General features: G+C 31.6%; 1 protein-coding gene across 1 annotated transcript; it reads left to right on the top strand.

The window, feature by feature from the left end:
* The first annotated feature begins 5,209 nt into the window (after positions 1 to 5,209).
* LOC135836832 (fibroblast growth factor receptor homolog 1-like) lies at positions 5,210 to 6,649 on the top strand. The gene is made up of 6 exons (XM_065351884.1): positions 5,210 to 5,310; positions 5,398 to 5,687; positions 5,792 to 5,985; positions 6,117 to 6,257; positions 6,356 to 6,455; positions 6,539 to 6,649. Exons 1-6 carry the CDS (start codon positions 5,229 to 5,231, stop codon positions 6,647 to 6,649), a joined length of 918 nt encoding a protein of 305 aa, XP_065207956.1. The 5' UTR covers positions 5,210 to 5,228.
* The last annotated feature ends 10,376 nt before the right edge of the window (positions 6,650 to 17,025 follow it).

Genomic DNA, 17,025 nt, shown 5'->3' with positions numbered 1-17,025 from the left:
CGAATATCAATTACAGCTCGATGAAAGATGGGAAATTCCTCGAGAAAACTTAGTACTAGGGAAACATCTAGGAGAAGGAGAGTTTGGAAGAGTAGTCAAGGGAAATGTTTCAGGCCTCTTACAGCAAGATGTCCCCGCCGTGCAAAGCAACATGTCAAAAAAGTGTCGAATGACACTTTTTTGACGTGATAATTTTGACAGTGCTTTTGACACTATTTTGACAATTTCCAACCAATCAGAAAGAAGCTGAAAGTGTCGAAAACGCGTCAATACCATGCCACCAAACCGGTTTTTCGGCGATCTCTTGGCAAATATTTGACAATGTTTTGACGAAATTTTGACTATTTTTTGACAAAGTTGAATAATTAAAATTAATTTTTAAAAATCGAGTAATTAACTGGGGAATGTAATTTAACATGTAATGCCCTTCTGCTATAGGTAGGAATTGATCTGCATCATCGAAATTTGAATTCAACTTCGAAAATTCCTTACCTCTCCTGGGATTCGAACCTGTAACCCTAACAATTCCAACTATCCTATAATAACCTACACCTAACGTATGGGCTACGCCGACTTGACTGTTATGTAGACATTAAAAGCAAAGTATATGTGTGCAATGATAAGATACCTACATATAATTTGTTATGCATGTGCTCTTTAAAAACACTGCTTGGCAGATAGGTACGTAAGTGAATTTAATCTACCAATTTCCTTGAATTTTTTTACATGAATAACGAATTGAAATAATTAGGTATTAACTTTTGATTTTGAATGTACCTAAGTTAGATGGGTACCTAATACTTACATTAAAAAAGCAGTGTAAAAAATGCTCAACAAAAGATAAACCCTTTAGAATAAACTCACGTAAAATCTATATATTAAAATTATGACCGGATTTTTGTAATACTGAGATCTCAGGAACGGCTGAACCGATTTTGATCGACAAAGTCTCAAAAAAAAGCTTTTGACCCATAGATGTGCAGGTTTTTATCAAAAGTTCAAAAAGTTGCGCCGTAAAGCTCAAAAAAGCTCAATAATTGATTTTAGCCTATACGTAGCGCATTTAACGTATACAGAGAAGTACGTATATTATACCTTGAAAGAGCATCGAAAGAAGTGTAATGTTGAAGAAAAAAGTTTTCAAAAAAGTTGCGCCTTAAAGCTCAAAAAAGCTCAATAATTGAATTTAGCCTATACGTAGCGCAGTTAATGTAAACAGAGAAGTACGTATATTATACCTTGAAAGAGCATCGAAAGAAGTCTAATGTTGAAGAAAAAAGTTTACAAAAAAGTTGCGCTTTAAAGCTCAAAAAAGCTCAATAATTGATTTTAGCCAATATTTAGCGTATTTGACGTATGTAGAGAAGTACGTATATTATATCTTGAAAGAGCATCGAAAGAAGTCTAATATCGAAGAAAAAAGTTTACAAAAAAGTTGCGCCTTAAAGCTCAAAAAAGCTCAATAATTGATTTTAGCCTATATTTAGCATATTTGACGTATGTAGAGAAGTATGTATATTATATCTTGAAAGAGCATCGAAAGAAGTCGAATGTTGAAGAAAAATGTTTACAAAAAAAGCTGTACTGTAAAAAGCTCAAAAAAAGCTCAATTATGACCAGATTCTTTTGACTCTAAGATCTCAGCAACGGCTGAACCAATTTTGCTCGACGATGTCTCAAAAAAAAGCTTTTGACCCGTAGATGTGCAGGTTTTAATTAAAAGTTCAAAAAGTTGCGCCGTAAAGCTCAAAAAAGCTCAATAATTGATTTTAGCCTATACGTAGTGCATTCAATGTATACACAGTAGCACGTATATTATACCTTGAAAGAGCATCAAAAGAAGTCAAATGTTTAAGAAAAAAGTTCACAAAAAAGTTGTGCCTCAAGCTCAAAAAAGCTCAATAATTGATGTTAACTCTATACTCAAAGCCTTCAACGTATATAAAGAAGTACGTTACGTACTATATTATATACTTTGAAAGAGCATCACAAAAAGACAAATCTTGAAGAAAAAAAGTTTCAAAAAGTTCCAGGTCAAAGCTAAGTGAATGCTTGAAAGTTTTGAATTATGACCTGATTCTTTTGTCTGTGAGATCTTAGCAACTGCTGAACCAATTTTGATAAATGACATATCGAGAAAGGTTTTGAAGTGTAGATGTGCAGGTTTATGTTGAAAGTTCAAACAGTTTCACTATAAGCTCAAAAAAGCTCAATAATCGATTATGCCATATTCGGCAGGTACACAAAGTAGGTACCTACATTGTACCTCAAAAAGTCTCCGCGGAAAAAAACTTATGACAAAGAGAAACTTTCAAAAGTTGAAAGTTGTGGTCATGCAGTATTTGATCTTATTTGATGTGTAAAAAAATTATACAGATTGTACCTTGAAAAAGCACAGTGAAAAAACCATACTAGACTGTAAAGAGCTTTTAAAAATTGTTGGCAAAAGTTCAGCGAAAGTTTAAAAGTTCATTATGAGTTGGTTTTTTGTCACAGCAAGATCTCTGCAACAGCTGAACCGATTTTTATAAACAGCCGCTTGATAGAAAGGTTTTGAATAGTACATAGATATGCAGGTTTAAGTTGAAAGTTCAACAATTTTCACCATGAGCTAAAGAAAGCTTGAAAACCATTTACTAAATTTTGAAATGTGAAACGAAGTTACGACAAAAAGTTGATTTTATAATAAAAAAACATTCAGGGTGCATCGTCAACATTACCTCATGACATGAACTTTAAAGCTTTCGCTGAACTTTTACCATAAACTTTTGAGAGTTTTTTTCTGTTAAAAATTGTTTTTCAACTTAGATCTTTCAAGGTACAACATAAGTATTTTTGTCTGCCCATCAAATGTTTTTTCAGCTTACTACAAAATTTTTTGTACTTTCAACATAAGCTTGCACATCTACATTTCAAAGCCTTTTTACTGAGAGGTTGTTATTTTAGGTCAAATACCACATGTCAAGAAGTTTTGAGCTTTCGCTTAGCTTTTTTTCAGAAATTTTCAAAAGTTGATGGTAAAAGTTAAGCGAAACCTCAAAATTTTTTGACATGAGATATTTGACCAGATCAAGTCATATATATATATGCAAGGTTGAAAGTTTTCACCAATTTATGCAGATGGTGCAGCAGATTGAGTCATTTGAGTCGAGACTTTGATAATCTTAGCAAACAGAAAAAAAACTACTGAAATTTTTGGTAATTTCTGATAAAAAATGATTTTTTTAAAACTAAAAAACAAAACATTTTTGTGAATTAAAAAGAAACAAGATTGTTGATTTGGTAAAAAAAAAAAAAAAAATTCTCCATTTTAGCAAAAAGTAGCAAGTTTGGTAGTTATCTACAAAAAAAATATGACGTTTACATTTTTTGCAATTATTTTTGTTGCTTTCATTAGGTAAAACTATGGGGTAAAAAACGAGTTTTTTTTTGATATAGTTATCATTTTTTTAGACTTTTTAAGAAATGAAACCAGGACTTTTCGCCAATTGTTGGAAAGAGTGATAATACTTTTTCGCAACTCTGGACATTATTTTGATTTTTGATGAGAGTGATTGAGTGTTTTTAGAATACATTTGGGGAGAAAGCGACGCTTTGGGGTAAATTTCCGACTTTTGGTGATAACAGTTGAAATAAGTACATATTGGAATTTTTTGCGATAAAACAATATTTTTTTTTCTGTTAATTTTTAAAAAAGCCTCATCAAGAATTACAATGTTAGCCAAGAGCGGAACTTTTTGAGAATAAGATATAAACAAAGAAAGACCCTTTCAAAACTTTTCAATAATTATGTATTGCGAAAAAAGTAGAACTTTTTAGTACCTAATTATCAATTAACAGTTTCTGGCAAAACAGGTAGATTTTTGAACAATTTTTTGAAAAAAAGGTAGGCCGCAGATTTTTTACAAATTTCATTTAAAGCAAAATTTTTCATCAATTTTTGCCAAAAAGCAAAATTTTGATATGTACTTAAGGGGATATTCTCAATACATGGTAGTATATCTGTCCGCCTGCCAAACTTCAAACACATAATTCAGAGCCATTTGTGCATGGAATAGCTTCAAATTGCGTATAATACGTTTTTCAAAACATTTTGAACAATCCTGTGCATGCATTTGTTGATACGTTGAGTAGTTTTCGAAAAAATACGATTTGATGAAATGTTGGACTTTTTGAGAAAAAATCCAACGTTTCTTAAAACTGTATTTATTGAAAAACTATTCAACGTATTGAAACATTAAAGTTTGTCCCATAAGACCAATGTAAAATAAGGCATTTTGGTTATACTACTACTATGTATTGAGAATATCCCCTTAATAGGAAAAAACAAGGTTTTTTGACAATAATTGTCAAAAAAATTACACCTTTTTGCAATTCTTTTTGAAAAAGCGAAGCTCATTTTTTTGAATTTTCCAATAACTAACAGTGAAAAAATCATGATTATTCTACATATTAGCTACTGAATTTTTAAAATGTAGGTACATTTAGGTTTTGAAGAATCGCGCAGTATGCGCGATTAACGGGTTGGCTTGTTAATTTATTTTTAGGCCTACTTGGAAATGAAGTACCCACTTATGGATTCCGCGAAAATTACCCTTAAGTAATTGGATCTCAAATTACATAGTTGATTAATTAATCTATCAATTGTGTATCTTTATAAAAAATTGATTTTTAGGTATTTCTTGCATAAACATTCGATTTAATAAAAAAGTGAATGTAAGTAGGTATTTCAAACTTGATTTTTTTTAAAAAAAGAAGGGTATTACCCAAAAATCTCTAAATATTACTTTTTTTCACAAAATATTGCAATTATTAAAATAAATTTTCGAAATATTGATAAGGTAGATATCTACTTATAACAATTTTTACACTAGGCTATTTTTGAAAAAATGTCATTGACATCAGAGCTCAAAAATTACCACAAATCAAGAAATTTCTCAGCAAATGATAATTCTAGGATAATGTCACGAAAGTGTCACATAAGTGTCAAAACCTAGTCAAAGACCCATGGTCGTTTCACTACATTAATTTAATCAATTCAGTGTCCTTGAAAATTGTCAATAATATGTCAAATTAGTGCCAAATTTGTGTCATGAAATCATGACACTAACTTGACGCATATTTGACTGTTTATTGACAGCGTCAAATCTTTGTCAAACCTGAAACTGGAAAGTAGGCGGAGCCACCTCTATTCTGATTGGTTGAAATTCTGTGACAGAGAATTGACGATGTTGTGGCGGTCAGTTGACAGTAAAATGACACGAAATGTTCGGCGGGTCGTCACTGAAGTAGCAGTTAAAATGCTGAAAAGTACGGTTTTTTCTAATATTAGTTTAAAAGAGGAATTATCGTGTAACATTTCGACTAATAAATCTATTCTATGAACTTATTTCACAGAGAAGCACAGTGACATAGATATGGTAAATTTAGTCAAAGAAATGGAACTAATGAAACTCATCGGCAGACATGACAATGTACTTGGTCTACTCGGATGCTGTACACAAGATGGACCTTTGCTCATCATCACCGAATACGCCACGCATGGTAATTTACTCTATTTCCTACGAAACCACAACCGCCACTTTTCCAAAGCTCAGAAAACGACATCGTTCAATTTGTCCGAAAAAGTTCTAATAACGTTTGCTCAACAAGTGGCAAAAGGCATGGAATACTTGGCTTCTATGAAAGTAAGTACCTAGATAAGTATGTACCTAGTTTTAAACTCCAATAGATCTACGAAACACACAAGATCACCTCAGAGATACTCTACGAAAATGAATCAACTTTTCAGTGCATCCACCGAGACCTCGCGGCTCGAAATGTTTTGGTATTTGATAATTACATCGTGAAAATAGCTGATTTTGGATTAGCCAGAGATATTCGACACGATTACTACTATAGACAAAAAACCAAAGGCAAACTTCCAGTGAAATGGATGGCACCAGAAACCTTGATACAAAAGCGTTATACCACTCAATCTGACGTGTAAGTAGCATAATTATGCTGAATAAATTCAAGTACCGCTCTAAATCATACAGTGGTTTTGAACAGTATCTATTAATTTCTCATAACCTAGAATCTATACATACCTATGTACTTATTTACCAACTATGCAGGTGGTCATTCGGGGTACTGCTTTGGGAAATTATGAGTTTTGGCTCCGTACCTTACATGGCATACGATGACGCAGAAAAATTGCTGGAAGACATTCAGTCGGGGTATCGTATGAAAAAACCTGATGGTTGTTCGATAATGATGTAAGCTATGTTCTTAATTTAAATGCAACATTTCTCATTATGTAATGTCATTATCTGATTGATAATAAATTATGTTACCTATCATGTTTCTTCAAAAGGTACTCTCTAATGTGTAAATGCTGGAATTATCAGCCCGATGATCGACCAAAATTCTCAGAAATTATTGGAGATTTGAATGAAATATTGGGAGATGACGCAGTAAGTGAGCGAAAAATATTTAACCTAATTCTTATCGAAAATTATAACCATTATTAAAAATTCCATTTTCTACCTACATGCAGATAATCGAATGCCCTGATTCTGACTGCTCCGATTCTGATTCTCCGAACTCTACTACATCACGCCACATGACGCAGAATGAGACCAATGGTCTCTTGGAGGACAATTGCTGATGATTTTCGAAAAAAAATACTACGATTACCATTATTTAAAAATGTATTATATGTAGGTACCTACCTACTTAAGTTATTCATTTAAGAAAATGAGATATATTTAATTTTTCAACATATGTGTATAAGTATATGAAACTACAGGTATACAAGGGGTATTCAGAAACAACTGAGAATATTTTTTTTTTGCAAAGCGGCAACACTGTTTGGGGATGAAATGACTTTAAAATCGTGCAGAGTGGAGTTTTATATGGATTACTAAATTACTAATCTATATCGACGATTTTGACGTCCACTGAACTGGCAGTGTAGGAGTTCGCGCATTTATGTATGTAGTTGAGTACTGCACGTGAATTGTTACCACTGCACAGCTGCCATGCCATGGTTCGCCTCAGTAAAACTCGAAGCCCGGTTTAGAAATTCAATTTCCGAATTTGTATACCTCGTTGAAATTTCATCAATTTAAACCCCGAATCTCATTTCTAAAATTTTTATTAAGAATCTCAACAAAAGATTGATAGGTACGTAAGTTTCATTATTCATTTCATGTACTTACGTAATTTTTTTTGCAAAGATTGGATTTTAAATTCACGCACCTGAGCTGCTGGTTCATAACTGAGTACGTGAGTAGGCTTCGGATTTTTTTTCTCAATATGATTTTTCGGCGTATGCATAGTAGGTCTAGGTATCTAATGTTGATCAATTCTACGGAAGTAAAAAAAAAAAAAAAACGACGGAAATGACGAAAAATAATATCTACAGCTCGTGTTCATTTGATAACGTATCAACACTCGCTTATGGACATTCGTACACCGAAGACTCAGTTACCCATCATCCTACGAAGTCTTGGAAATTAAAATTCTCATTTAGGTACGCGATCTCTCATTGCGTATTTTGTAAATTATCCAACAGCGTCCTGTGTGTCTTACGTAATCTAGATTATTTTGTTAAGGCCTAATTTGAATTTAGAACAAATCGCGATTCACGGTAACCTATACGAGTACAAATACGTTAGTGGTTAAACAAACAACAAGAACTCGTATCTTATTATCAATCGGTGATCATTGGCTCTCGACAATATGCATCGCAAGAACATTTGCTAAAGGTAAGCAATTTGAAACTAGTAACATAAGTAACTACACGACTACACGACTACACGTATTAAGAAGATCGTTTGCGAAAAGCTGTCATTTACGAATTTTTTATTTTTATAGGTTGAATAATGTTTCGTTTTCCTTTATCGTATCATCGTCTGATTTAATTTTAGTTTTTTTCGAATGATTCGTCGTTTTTGAACGAATCATGAGCAATCAAATCAACTCAAATTTTTCTTGATAGATTCGCAGGTGATGAACAATGCTATGGTGCATAGTCTACATACAATGTAATATACCTATATTATAATCGTCGATCTGGTTTGATTAATTGACAATTCATTCATTCGCGATCAAATTTTCGCCTGCCTTTAATCAAATCGTTCGAGAAGAATCATTTTTAATTTGTTGATAATGGATTTGAAAATGCGACGATTTGTCAAGAAAATCAGGGGGAAAATTCATGAAAATCACACTTACAAAATCAAGAATCATTCAGAAAACTAGTAAATTCAACCAAGAAAATTAGCGGAGTAATGCTGAAGTTTTGCTAAATATTGCAATGAGTACCTACACAAAATATGCATGAACAAAAATCAAAAAATCAGTAAGTACAATTAATAAAAAAAATAATGGTACGATGAGAAATTCATAAAAAATCATGAAAATGCGTTAAAATCGGGTGAATTTATGCAGAAATTTTTGGGGAAATGAGCTGATTGCACAGAAAATTAGTTGAAAAATGAAGTAAAGGGTTGATAAAAAATTTCTCAAAAAACAAAGAGAAAATATTCGAAAGCCAACAGTAAACCGGCGTAAGTAGGTATCTCTAAATCACGCCCAATCCCCAAAAAAACTCCATTTTCGACCAGGAAATAGGTACAATTCCTAGATTTTCAGCTGCCTAATTTTTTTTTTGACCTTTTTTGGACAATTTTGTCAAGGGACCAAAAAATACCTACATATGTACCCACCCTAGTAGTATACAAAACAACGTTCACGCATCCCTCAGGGGGCCAAGGGTATTTTTGACCCTTCCGTTTGAGGCTCGAACTCAGTTTTGGGGCTATCCGAGTCAAGCTAGCTCCGTTTCAATGTACTAATAAAAAATAAAAACTGTGTTATGACGTCATGCGCACTCCATCCAACCAACAACCAGTTCTGTGTGCTGCTGCAGGTTCCAAAACGTGCCACATAGAGCGCGTTCCAGCAGCAGCAGGCAGTGTAGTAAGCACACAGCAACAACCAGTCAGCTGTTTTGTAGTGCTTCCATTTTCCGTCACATAGAGGGTGCTTTGGTAGTTGATATTTTTTCATTTTTTTATTTTTTATTCAAGATGACAATTGTAATTATTTTTTTTTCCATTAATTGATGGAAGGAGAAAATTCTTTTTCACATCGTTGGTGGGGGAAAATATTATTATTTTTTTTCAAGAGCAGTTATTAGTTGTATACCAATTAGGTACAGTGAACAGTGCAGTTGTGTTTTTTCAACAATTGTGAATTTTTTGTTCTTGTTGTTTTAAATTCAATAATGGGAACTGATAATTTCACTTTGAAATTAATTAATGTTAATAGTGAAAATTTGCAAGAAACTTTGCATGAAATTGAAAATTTCAAAAATGATATTTTGAAAAAATATGATCGTGAAATATTATATATATTTGTGAAAGATTATTTAACAAATGCTAGTTGTGATTGTCTTCAATATGCTTATGTTGATCAATTGAAAAAAGAAACAATAGATATTTTATTTCAATTACCTAAATTTGATTATGATGATTGTATAGATGTACATGTAAAAATTTTGCCCAGTACTGAATTTTTTAATATGTTTAAAAATGAATGGATAGATCCAAAATTGCAAAAATTGGAATTTTCTGAAGAAAGGGAATGGGTAATTAATTTATTAAATGAAACAGGTCAGAAAATGAATGTTGATGTATTCAATAGTTTATTTGTTGGTGAAGATCAATGTTTTTCTAAAACTGTCATTGGTGGAGAACAGTCTGTAATGGAATATTTGATAAACTGTATTAATTACATATTGAAAAGTGTTGAAGAGGAAGAGGTGGAGGAGGAGGAAGAGAAGGATGAAAACCAGATATAATATTTTTGAGTAGCAATATTTTGATAATATAAAAATACATTGTATTCAGTTAGTTCATTTGTGGACATGCTTGTGTATGGTCATTTATTACAATTTGTTTTTTTTTATGACTAGTATAGCATTGTGAAGTGGTTTAAATATTTTTCAAGAGTTTTTTCATTCTGTAAAATGACATCTGTACATCATTTGTTTAAAAATGATCATATTTTATACATGGAAATTATTGAATGGAACGAATGGGAAAGAGAAACATGGAGTTTTTTTGTACCATATGATCCAAAGAAGGTTTCCCGAAAAGTACGCAAACGTTTACAGAATTTTATAAATACCTCGAATCATTTTCGTGTTGGTCAAACTTGCATGACAAGAAAAATGAGAAATTTCCTAATGTGTAGAAATCAACATGAAAATACTAAGTTTATGAATCGATATAATTTGAGGGGACGAACAATTTTAACAGACAATATTATTTTGAAATTCATGAATTTACCTACATCATTTGTATCTGAAGATGATCAAGAAGGAAACAGTAGTAGCTGTGAGGAAGACAATGATTTACAATACACAGCCGAAGATTTAGGTCTAGATAGTTATTGGTATAAAGGTAACATTAAATTTTCACCATATGAAAAGTGGACGTTGATTAATGACTCTTTTTAATCTTTATGACAATGATGTACAAATATACCTACCAATCTACTTACTTAATTACAAAGATGTAAGTTAATAAAATATTGTAATAAAAATTTATATTTTTATTGAGTCAGTTTTTTTTTTTATTACAAGTTGATAATTATTGTATAGGTAATAAAAAAAAGTGAAAAATTAAAAGAGAAGGTAGGAGAAGAAAACTGTACTGTACTGTACACTGACATACAATGTTGCACATCATACATTGTACAGTTTTCAGTTGTTAATATCACATTTTCGTGCTCGTTGCAGTGTTTTTATTCTTTCTTATAAAACTACTTACTGAAATTTTCAATTCATTTTTTTAAATTTTTTTTTCAAGTACAAAAATTAATATTATTTAAGATGACTTCTGATAATTCAAAAAAATTCACTGCTTGTTTCATCAGAATAAGAATGATCGATTCCCGACTAAGCATGGAAGATTTGAATGAAATACTTAAGCTGTCCATATTTCGAGAATATGCTGGAGTAAAAGTACAAGAAACAGTAAGTACCTCAACAATTTCATTTTTTAAAAAAATGATGAATTATTTTTTTCCCTTTGATTTTGAATAAAATTTTCATTTTTGAGTAATATTTAGATTTTAAGTATCTACCTAGGAATCAATTTTTCAACAGTGTTTTTTCATTTTATTTTTTAGAATCATGATACTAGAACAATGGTTCTAGGATTTCCATTTATGATTAGTGCAGATAAATTGACAAATCTGATCACACAAAAAACAGGGCTCCCAATCAACATCATGATAAAAATTACTAGAGATTCAGATTACGAAGATGATGATATTTCAAATGCAATACAGAGATTGCTTATTAAGTATCGTAATAATGACAATGGAGCTGGTGGTTCAGGTGAAGGTGAAAGTGCATTCATGGCTGATGCTTGATTTTATTTTTTAATTTTTTTTAAAAATCAATTTGAATTAAATAATTATAAGTTTTTTTTAAAAAATTAGTGCAATTTTTCAATAGAAAATAGGAAAAGTGTATATATATATATCAAGAATGTAAGAAATTTACATTAAGTTGTGTTGTAAGAAAAAAATAAACTTAAAAAAAAAAACTTGTATTTTATTCACAATATTTACAATATTTGTTTTACATTAGAAGTGTGAAGTGAATTATAGGAGAACAGGCGATCATAAATGATCATACAGTAAGCAACTGTATTTGCTGGTATGTTGGCATTACAAGTAAAATCTAGACGAATATTCATTGGAGCTATGCCACTAGCTTCAATAGTATCTTTTTGCTTGGAACAATTAAACACCACCATTGGAATTGGATAAGTACCATCAAAGAAATCATTGGAGGAAAAATAAGTTTCTGGGTAAGGTTTTTCATAATAAGAAACTTGAAATTCCGCAAACATTTGATAAAGTAATTCACGTAAATTGTATGTATAATTCAAATTTGGAGCTTCATAAGGATAAAGTTGATCATTTAAAGATAGTCTAATGGTTTGCAACCCAATTGGATCTAATATTGAAGGGTTAGCAGAATAACTGTTTCGACGATTTGTTTGAAAAACAACTACTACATATCTTGGTTTCAATAGAGAATGGGTTGTTTTAATAGTCCAACTTACTGAGGTACTTTGAGGTAGTGTGGGGTATTCAAAAAGGTCCCAAGTTCGAAATTGAATTTCAATTGGTCGATTTTCTTTAATTATATTGAGTAGTTTTATACGAGTGAAGTCTGAGTATTTTAAAATTGGTACTTTCCATGAAATTTCAGCTAGCGAAATAGTAGGATTCACATAGGTTATGTGAGTATTAGCAGCATCAGCTGCAGCTCCAGTATGAATAAATACGTTACTATCATCTCTAGAACGAATTAAAATCAAATCTTGTACTGAATTAATTATTGGATTTTTGTAATCTTCACCAAATCCCATCAACATGTAAAAAGGAATATAAACTTGAAAGTAGCCACTACTGCTAGCCTTATATGAATTGTACGGAGTTGTACTATGTTGAAATCCGCAAGATTCTAAATATTTCGCATTTGAATATGATTTTGTTAGGTAAGATTTTATAGTAGTGGTAACACCTGGGTTGAGTGTGCGATCGATAACATGTCCATTCAGTTCGTAGGAAATGCTATTAAATAAATTCATTAGTGCATTATAGGGCATTTGATGGACATATGTAGTGCTGTTATTTCTTTCAATTCGGCCAGCAATGTATAGGTATGAACGATGAGGTATGGATATAACATCTTTACTATTGATAGAAATTCGTATTTCATCTCCATATGTCATGCTTGGAGAAAATGGTTTGTATGTAATATATTCCCATTGCTCAATTGAATTATCAAATTGAGTTGGTTGTAAAATATCATTAATATGCTTACTTGTCATTTTTTTTTGATTTAGTATGGTAAATATGTGATTAATTATGACGAGATCGAGGTTTTATTCCAAGTGATTTCAAAAATTTCAAGTTGACTTGAGATATTTTTTTTGGTTTTGTTGATTGAGTAGGTGTTTGATAACTACGAGGATGACGACCACGTTTAGAAACAGCAGGTACTTTAATTTTATTAATTTTTTTCAATGAAGGTCTCACTGTAGGCTGCTGTTGCTCTTGGTTAATATGAGTTTTATTATTATGTACAATCATGAGAGAAATTTTGAAATTTCACGTAAATGAAGTACAATGGTGAAATAACCAAAATCACGAACTGTATCTGTTGGATGATAGCGAGTTATTGTGAGACTGAATCGCTGAATAATTTTTTCCCTGTCTGTATTTTCGTAATTTGACGCTAAAGGAAGGTAAATTGGGTATCTAGGTTCTTCTTTGACTAGACGTATAGGATGTGATGTAGGATGTGAATTAAAAACAAAGGAGTAGAGTATGTTGGTAGACTTTTCGTTTCTATAACAACAATGAGGAGAAATCAAATCACACCTTATATATATAGTTTCCATGTTGACCCTATTTTCAGAGGACTGAGTTGATGTAGGAAGACCTGTAGGTACTTGACGTTTAGTTCGTTTTTCGGGAAGTTCACAGTATTCTCGACCCTCTGCATCAATTTTTATTTCCTTACCAGCACACTCATCTTCTCCTTCTGTTTTTGTTTTTTGAGAGTTGTTAGAATTTTTTATTGATTTAGTATTGATAATAGGTGCATATTCTTCAACTTTTTCAACTGTGCTTTGATAAACAGTTTTTTTTAGTAGAGATTGTGATGGTGGAAGTGGAGCAGGGTTATTATTTGTATTTATTGGAGGAGGAGGAGGAGGTGGATTTCTTCCTTGAGAATTTGTACCTGTGTTGGTATTATTTGTATTTATTGGAGGAGGAGGAGGAGGCAGATTTCTTCCTTGAGAATTTGTACCAGAGTTGTTGGTATTATTTGTATTTATTGGAGGAGGAGGAGGAGGAGGTGGATTTCTTCCTTGAGAATTTGTACCAGTGTTGGTGGTATTATTTGTATTGATTGAACCTTGTGAATTTGTACCAGTATTGGTAGTGGAGGGATTAGGTGTTGGAATATAACCAGAAGAACTGTTGGTTGTGAGAGGAGGTGAAGATGGTGGAGTTAGGGGTAAATTTCCATAACTGTCATCTCTGCCTTGTTCAGCATGTGAATCAAGGTATGTAAATGATATTAGAGCCAATTCGTATTTTTTATAAGGTTTTAAATAGATTGGAGGATGAATTTTACAATCTATATTCGGAGTATTGTAATTAAGAACAATTCTTTGTGAATACATTTTTTTTTATTTTGAAATTTTGATTATAAATAATGTGAGTAAGAGTATATCATTACAATTGAACTAAAATTACATATCTTAACTTATTTATAGTTGAAAACTCAGATAAACCTGTTATTGATTGAAATACCAAGTCATAAAAAACCAAAATACTAATAATTTCAAATTCAATAATGCACATCCATCAGTGTGAAAATAGCATGATCCATATAGATGAGCAATGCCTGGATATTGTCGACGTAGCTCTCGAAATGTTGGAATATCTATGAATTCAGACTGCATTTCTTTTATAATAGTATTTCCTCTATTTTCCCAACAGTTGTTGTTGCTGCTACCTCTACTGTTACTGTTATAGGTATTGGAAGTAGAAAAATGTGTTGAAGATGATCCAATTTCTGGTATAAGTGAACTATTATCAATAATGTCTCTATTGTTATAGAGCACACTATGCAGAAATTTGCATTTTTCAATTCCTTTCACATAGATCAACATTGGATTGTATTTTACAATTTTTTTTATGATTTCACGCATTGTAATATCATATGGTTTTAATCCACAATTCCATGGAACATTCCCCATATTTCTCCATACCCATTCATTGCTGTTTTGATAAGTTGAATCAACAGTAGAATGCAAGTATGGAGGGAGTAAAATTTCATGAAGACTGAACTGACCATCCAAACTAAGACATGCAATTTCTTTGACAATCACTTCGCGATTTACACCATAGTAATAATTAAAATCAATGAATAAAACTTTTTTTCCACCATTAATATTAGTTTTAAACAATTTGAAACACATGGTTTTTTTTCAAGCTGATACAATGTAAAAATTTTCAACTGATGAAGTATTCACCACTATTCCAACAAGTCGAATAAAAATTTTTCATCACAGATACCTGCTTATATACTTTTTTAGTTGCTAAAGTTTTAATTTGTGCTACAATCAAACGACAAATGGTGTCATCCAAATTTTTGAACAATTTCAATTTTTTGCATGATGTGGCTACAGTTGATACAATTTCCAATGTAAGAGTAGAAGGAGTAGTTTCATTTATATTCTTGAAAGATTTATTATTTAATAAGAAATTGACTAATTGTGAAAATGCAAATTTTGCAAATAAATGATACTTATTCAAGGTTTCCAAGTGAACTGTCAACATGTCATAATAATGAATCAATTCTAAGAATAAACTTTGTGTTAAGATCATTGATTGAGTACTGTATGCTGTTCCTTCATAAATAATTATTTCTCCATTTTCAGAATTAAAATGTAATTTATACCTTCCAATTTGTTCATCTTCGATTTTCATATCTGGAAAACTAAAAAATTTCATAATTTTTTCATATTCTCCACGCATAAGTAAAAACCATTCGTCTGTGGAAATTGTCCATATAGCAGCATTATTTCCATTATTTGTTCGAAATGCAATCAGTATTATTGGTGAAAAATTCAAGTCACTCAACAAACCAGTTTCCACATAATAGTTTTCTAAACTAGTGAATATGTAGGATTTTAAAATCATAATAATTATTTGAAAAAAATTAATAACTTCACATTAACCGAACAGAACAAAGAAATCTACTGCACTCTGTGAATATTGAAAAATCACTGATCATTTGTTTGTAGATACAGCAAGTTTTATTTGGAAAATAAAAAGAATACAACCATCTCATACATTGAGTACAAATTTCATATCATTTAATATCTGTTCAAAGTAGTGGAGTGTAGACATTTTTGTAAAATTTGTTCTGGATTCTTATTGACTTCAATTAAAAATTTTAAACATATGTGTCCGCAATTAACTGTGTTAGGTTTCTGCAAAGCTTCATGATTGTATAAAATTTTAGTATTTTTAAGATACCGAAAAAGTTCTGCAGGTGGTCCACAATTTCCCAAGGGATCCATGTATAGAGAAATGTTATTATGACGGAAAAAAGTTACCCAATGAGTACCAATACCGCTTTGACTATCCAAGTTGACAATTGCACATTCTTTTTTTCTTGGTTTTTTAGGTAATGAATCTCGTGAAAATATACCTCTGAAATGTTTAATTTTAAATTTTCTGACAAGAGATTCTAATTGAATTGAATCTAGAGGTTTGTTAGAAGAAGGTAATCTAGGAAATTTTGTTTTTTGCTTTCTGTTCGATAACATGATTTCATGAAACAATTTCTAATCCCAAACCTTTTTTATGAGGACGAATTAATAGATTTTTACCATCAATATAATGTATACCACTGCCTTGCTGAGCTTTATATTGATCTCTAACACTTTTAATATTTTTAATTGCATTTACAATTGATGACACACCTCCGACTAGTGTTCCAACGTGTGATAGAGCTGTTAATATTGGTATAAGTGGAATGGCACCTCCAACTTTGGGAAGTGGAATAATGCGACTAATACGTGGATTTTTGTTCACCTTATACTTCTTAATAGCAGTTAATGAACTCTTTACCAGAGCTGATATATCCTTGTCCACCGTACTCCGTCTTGTTGATGCACTACGTTGTTTCTTTCCACTCACTGGGAGATGGGAATGACTGTGGTCATCCTTCACTTTTTCCTTAATCTTCTGTACAAGCTGATTGAATGTAAGACCATCTCTAGATTTCACCTCTACAGTTGGTTGTTTGTCCTGGTTACCACGGCCTCGATGGTGTGATTTCTTATTTGGTTTGGAAGGGTGACGGTGGTTATGTTTATTTACGTTTACACCTGCTCCTAGTTTACGCTTCAATTTCATTGCATT

This window comes from Planococcus citri, chromosome 1 (assembly GCF_950023065.1).
Source record: "Planococcus citri chromosome 1, ihPlaCitr1.1, whole genome shotgun sequence".
Classification (NCBI taxonomy): domain Eukaryota; kingdom Metazoa; phylum Arthropoda; class Insecta; order Hemiptera; family Pseudococcidae; genus Planococcus; species Planococcus citri.
Note: the sequence above shows the minus strand (reverse complement) of the source record. Positions and strands in the feature narration are given on the sequence as shown.

Bases quoted from the DNA above. Each gene is read 5' to 3' on its own strand.
- LOC135836832 (XM_065351884.1), top strand. From the start codon at position 5,229: ATGTTGTGGCGGTCAGTTGACAGTAAAATGACACGAAATGTTCGGCGG. The intron at 5,311-5,397 runs GTACGGTTTTTT...CTTATTTCACAG, and splicing joins AGCAGTTAAAATGCTGAAAA to AGAAGCACAGTGACATAGAT. The intron at 6,258-6,355 runs GTAAGCTATGTT...TTTCTTCAAAAG, and splicing joins GATGGTTGTTCGATAATGAT to GTACTCTCTAATGTGTAAAT.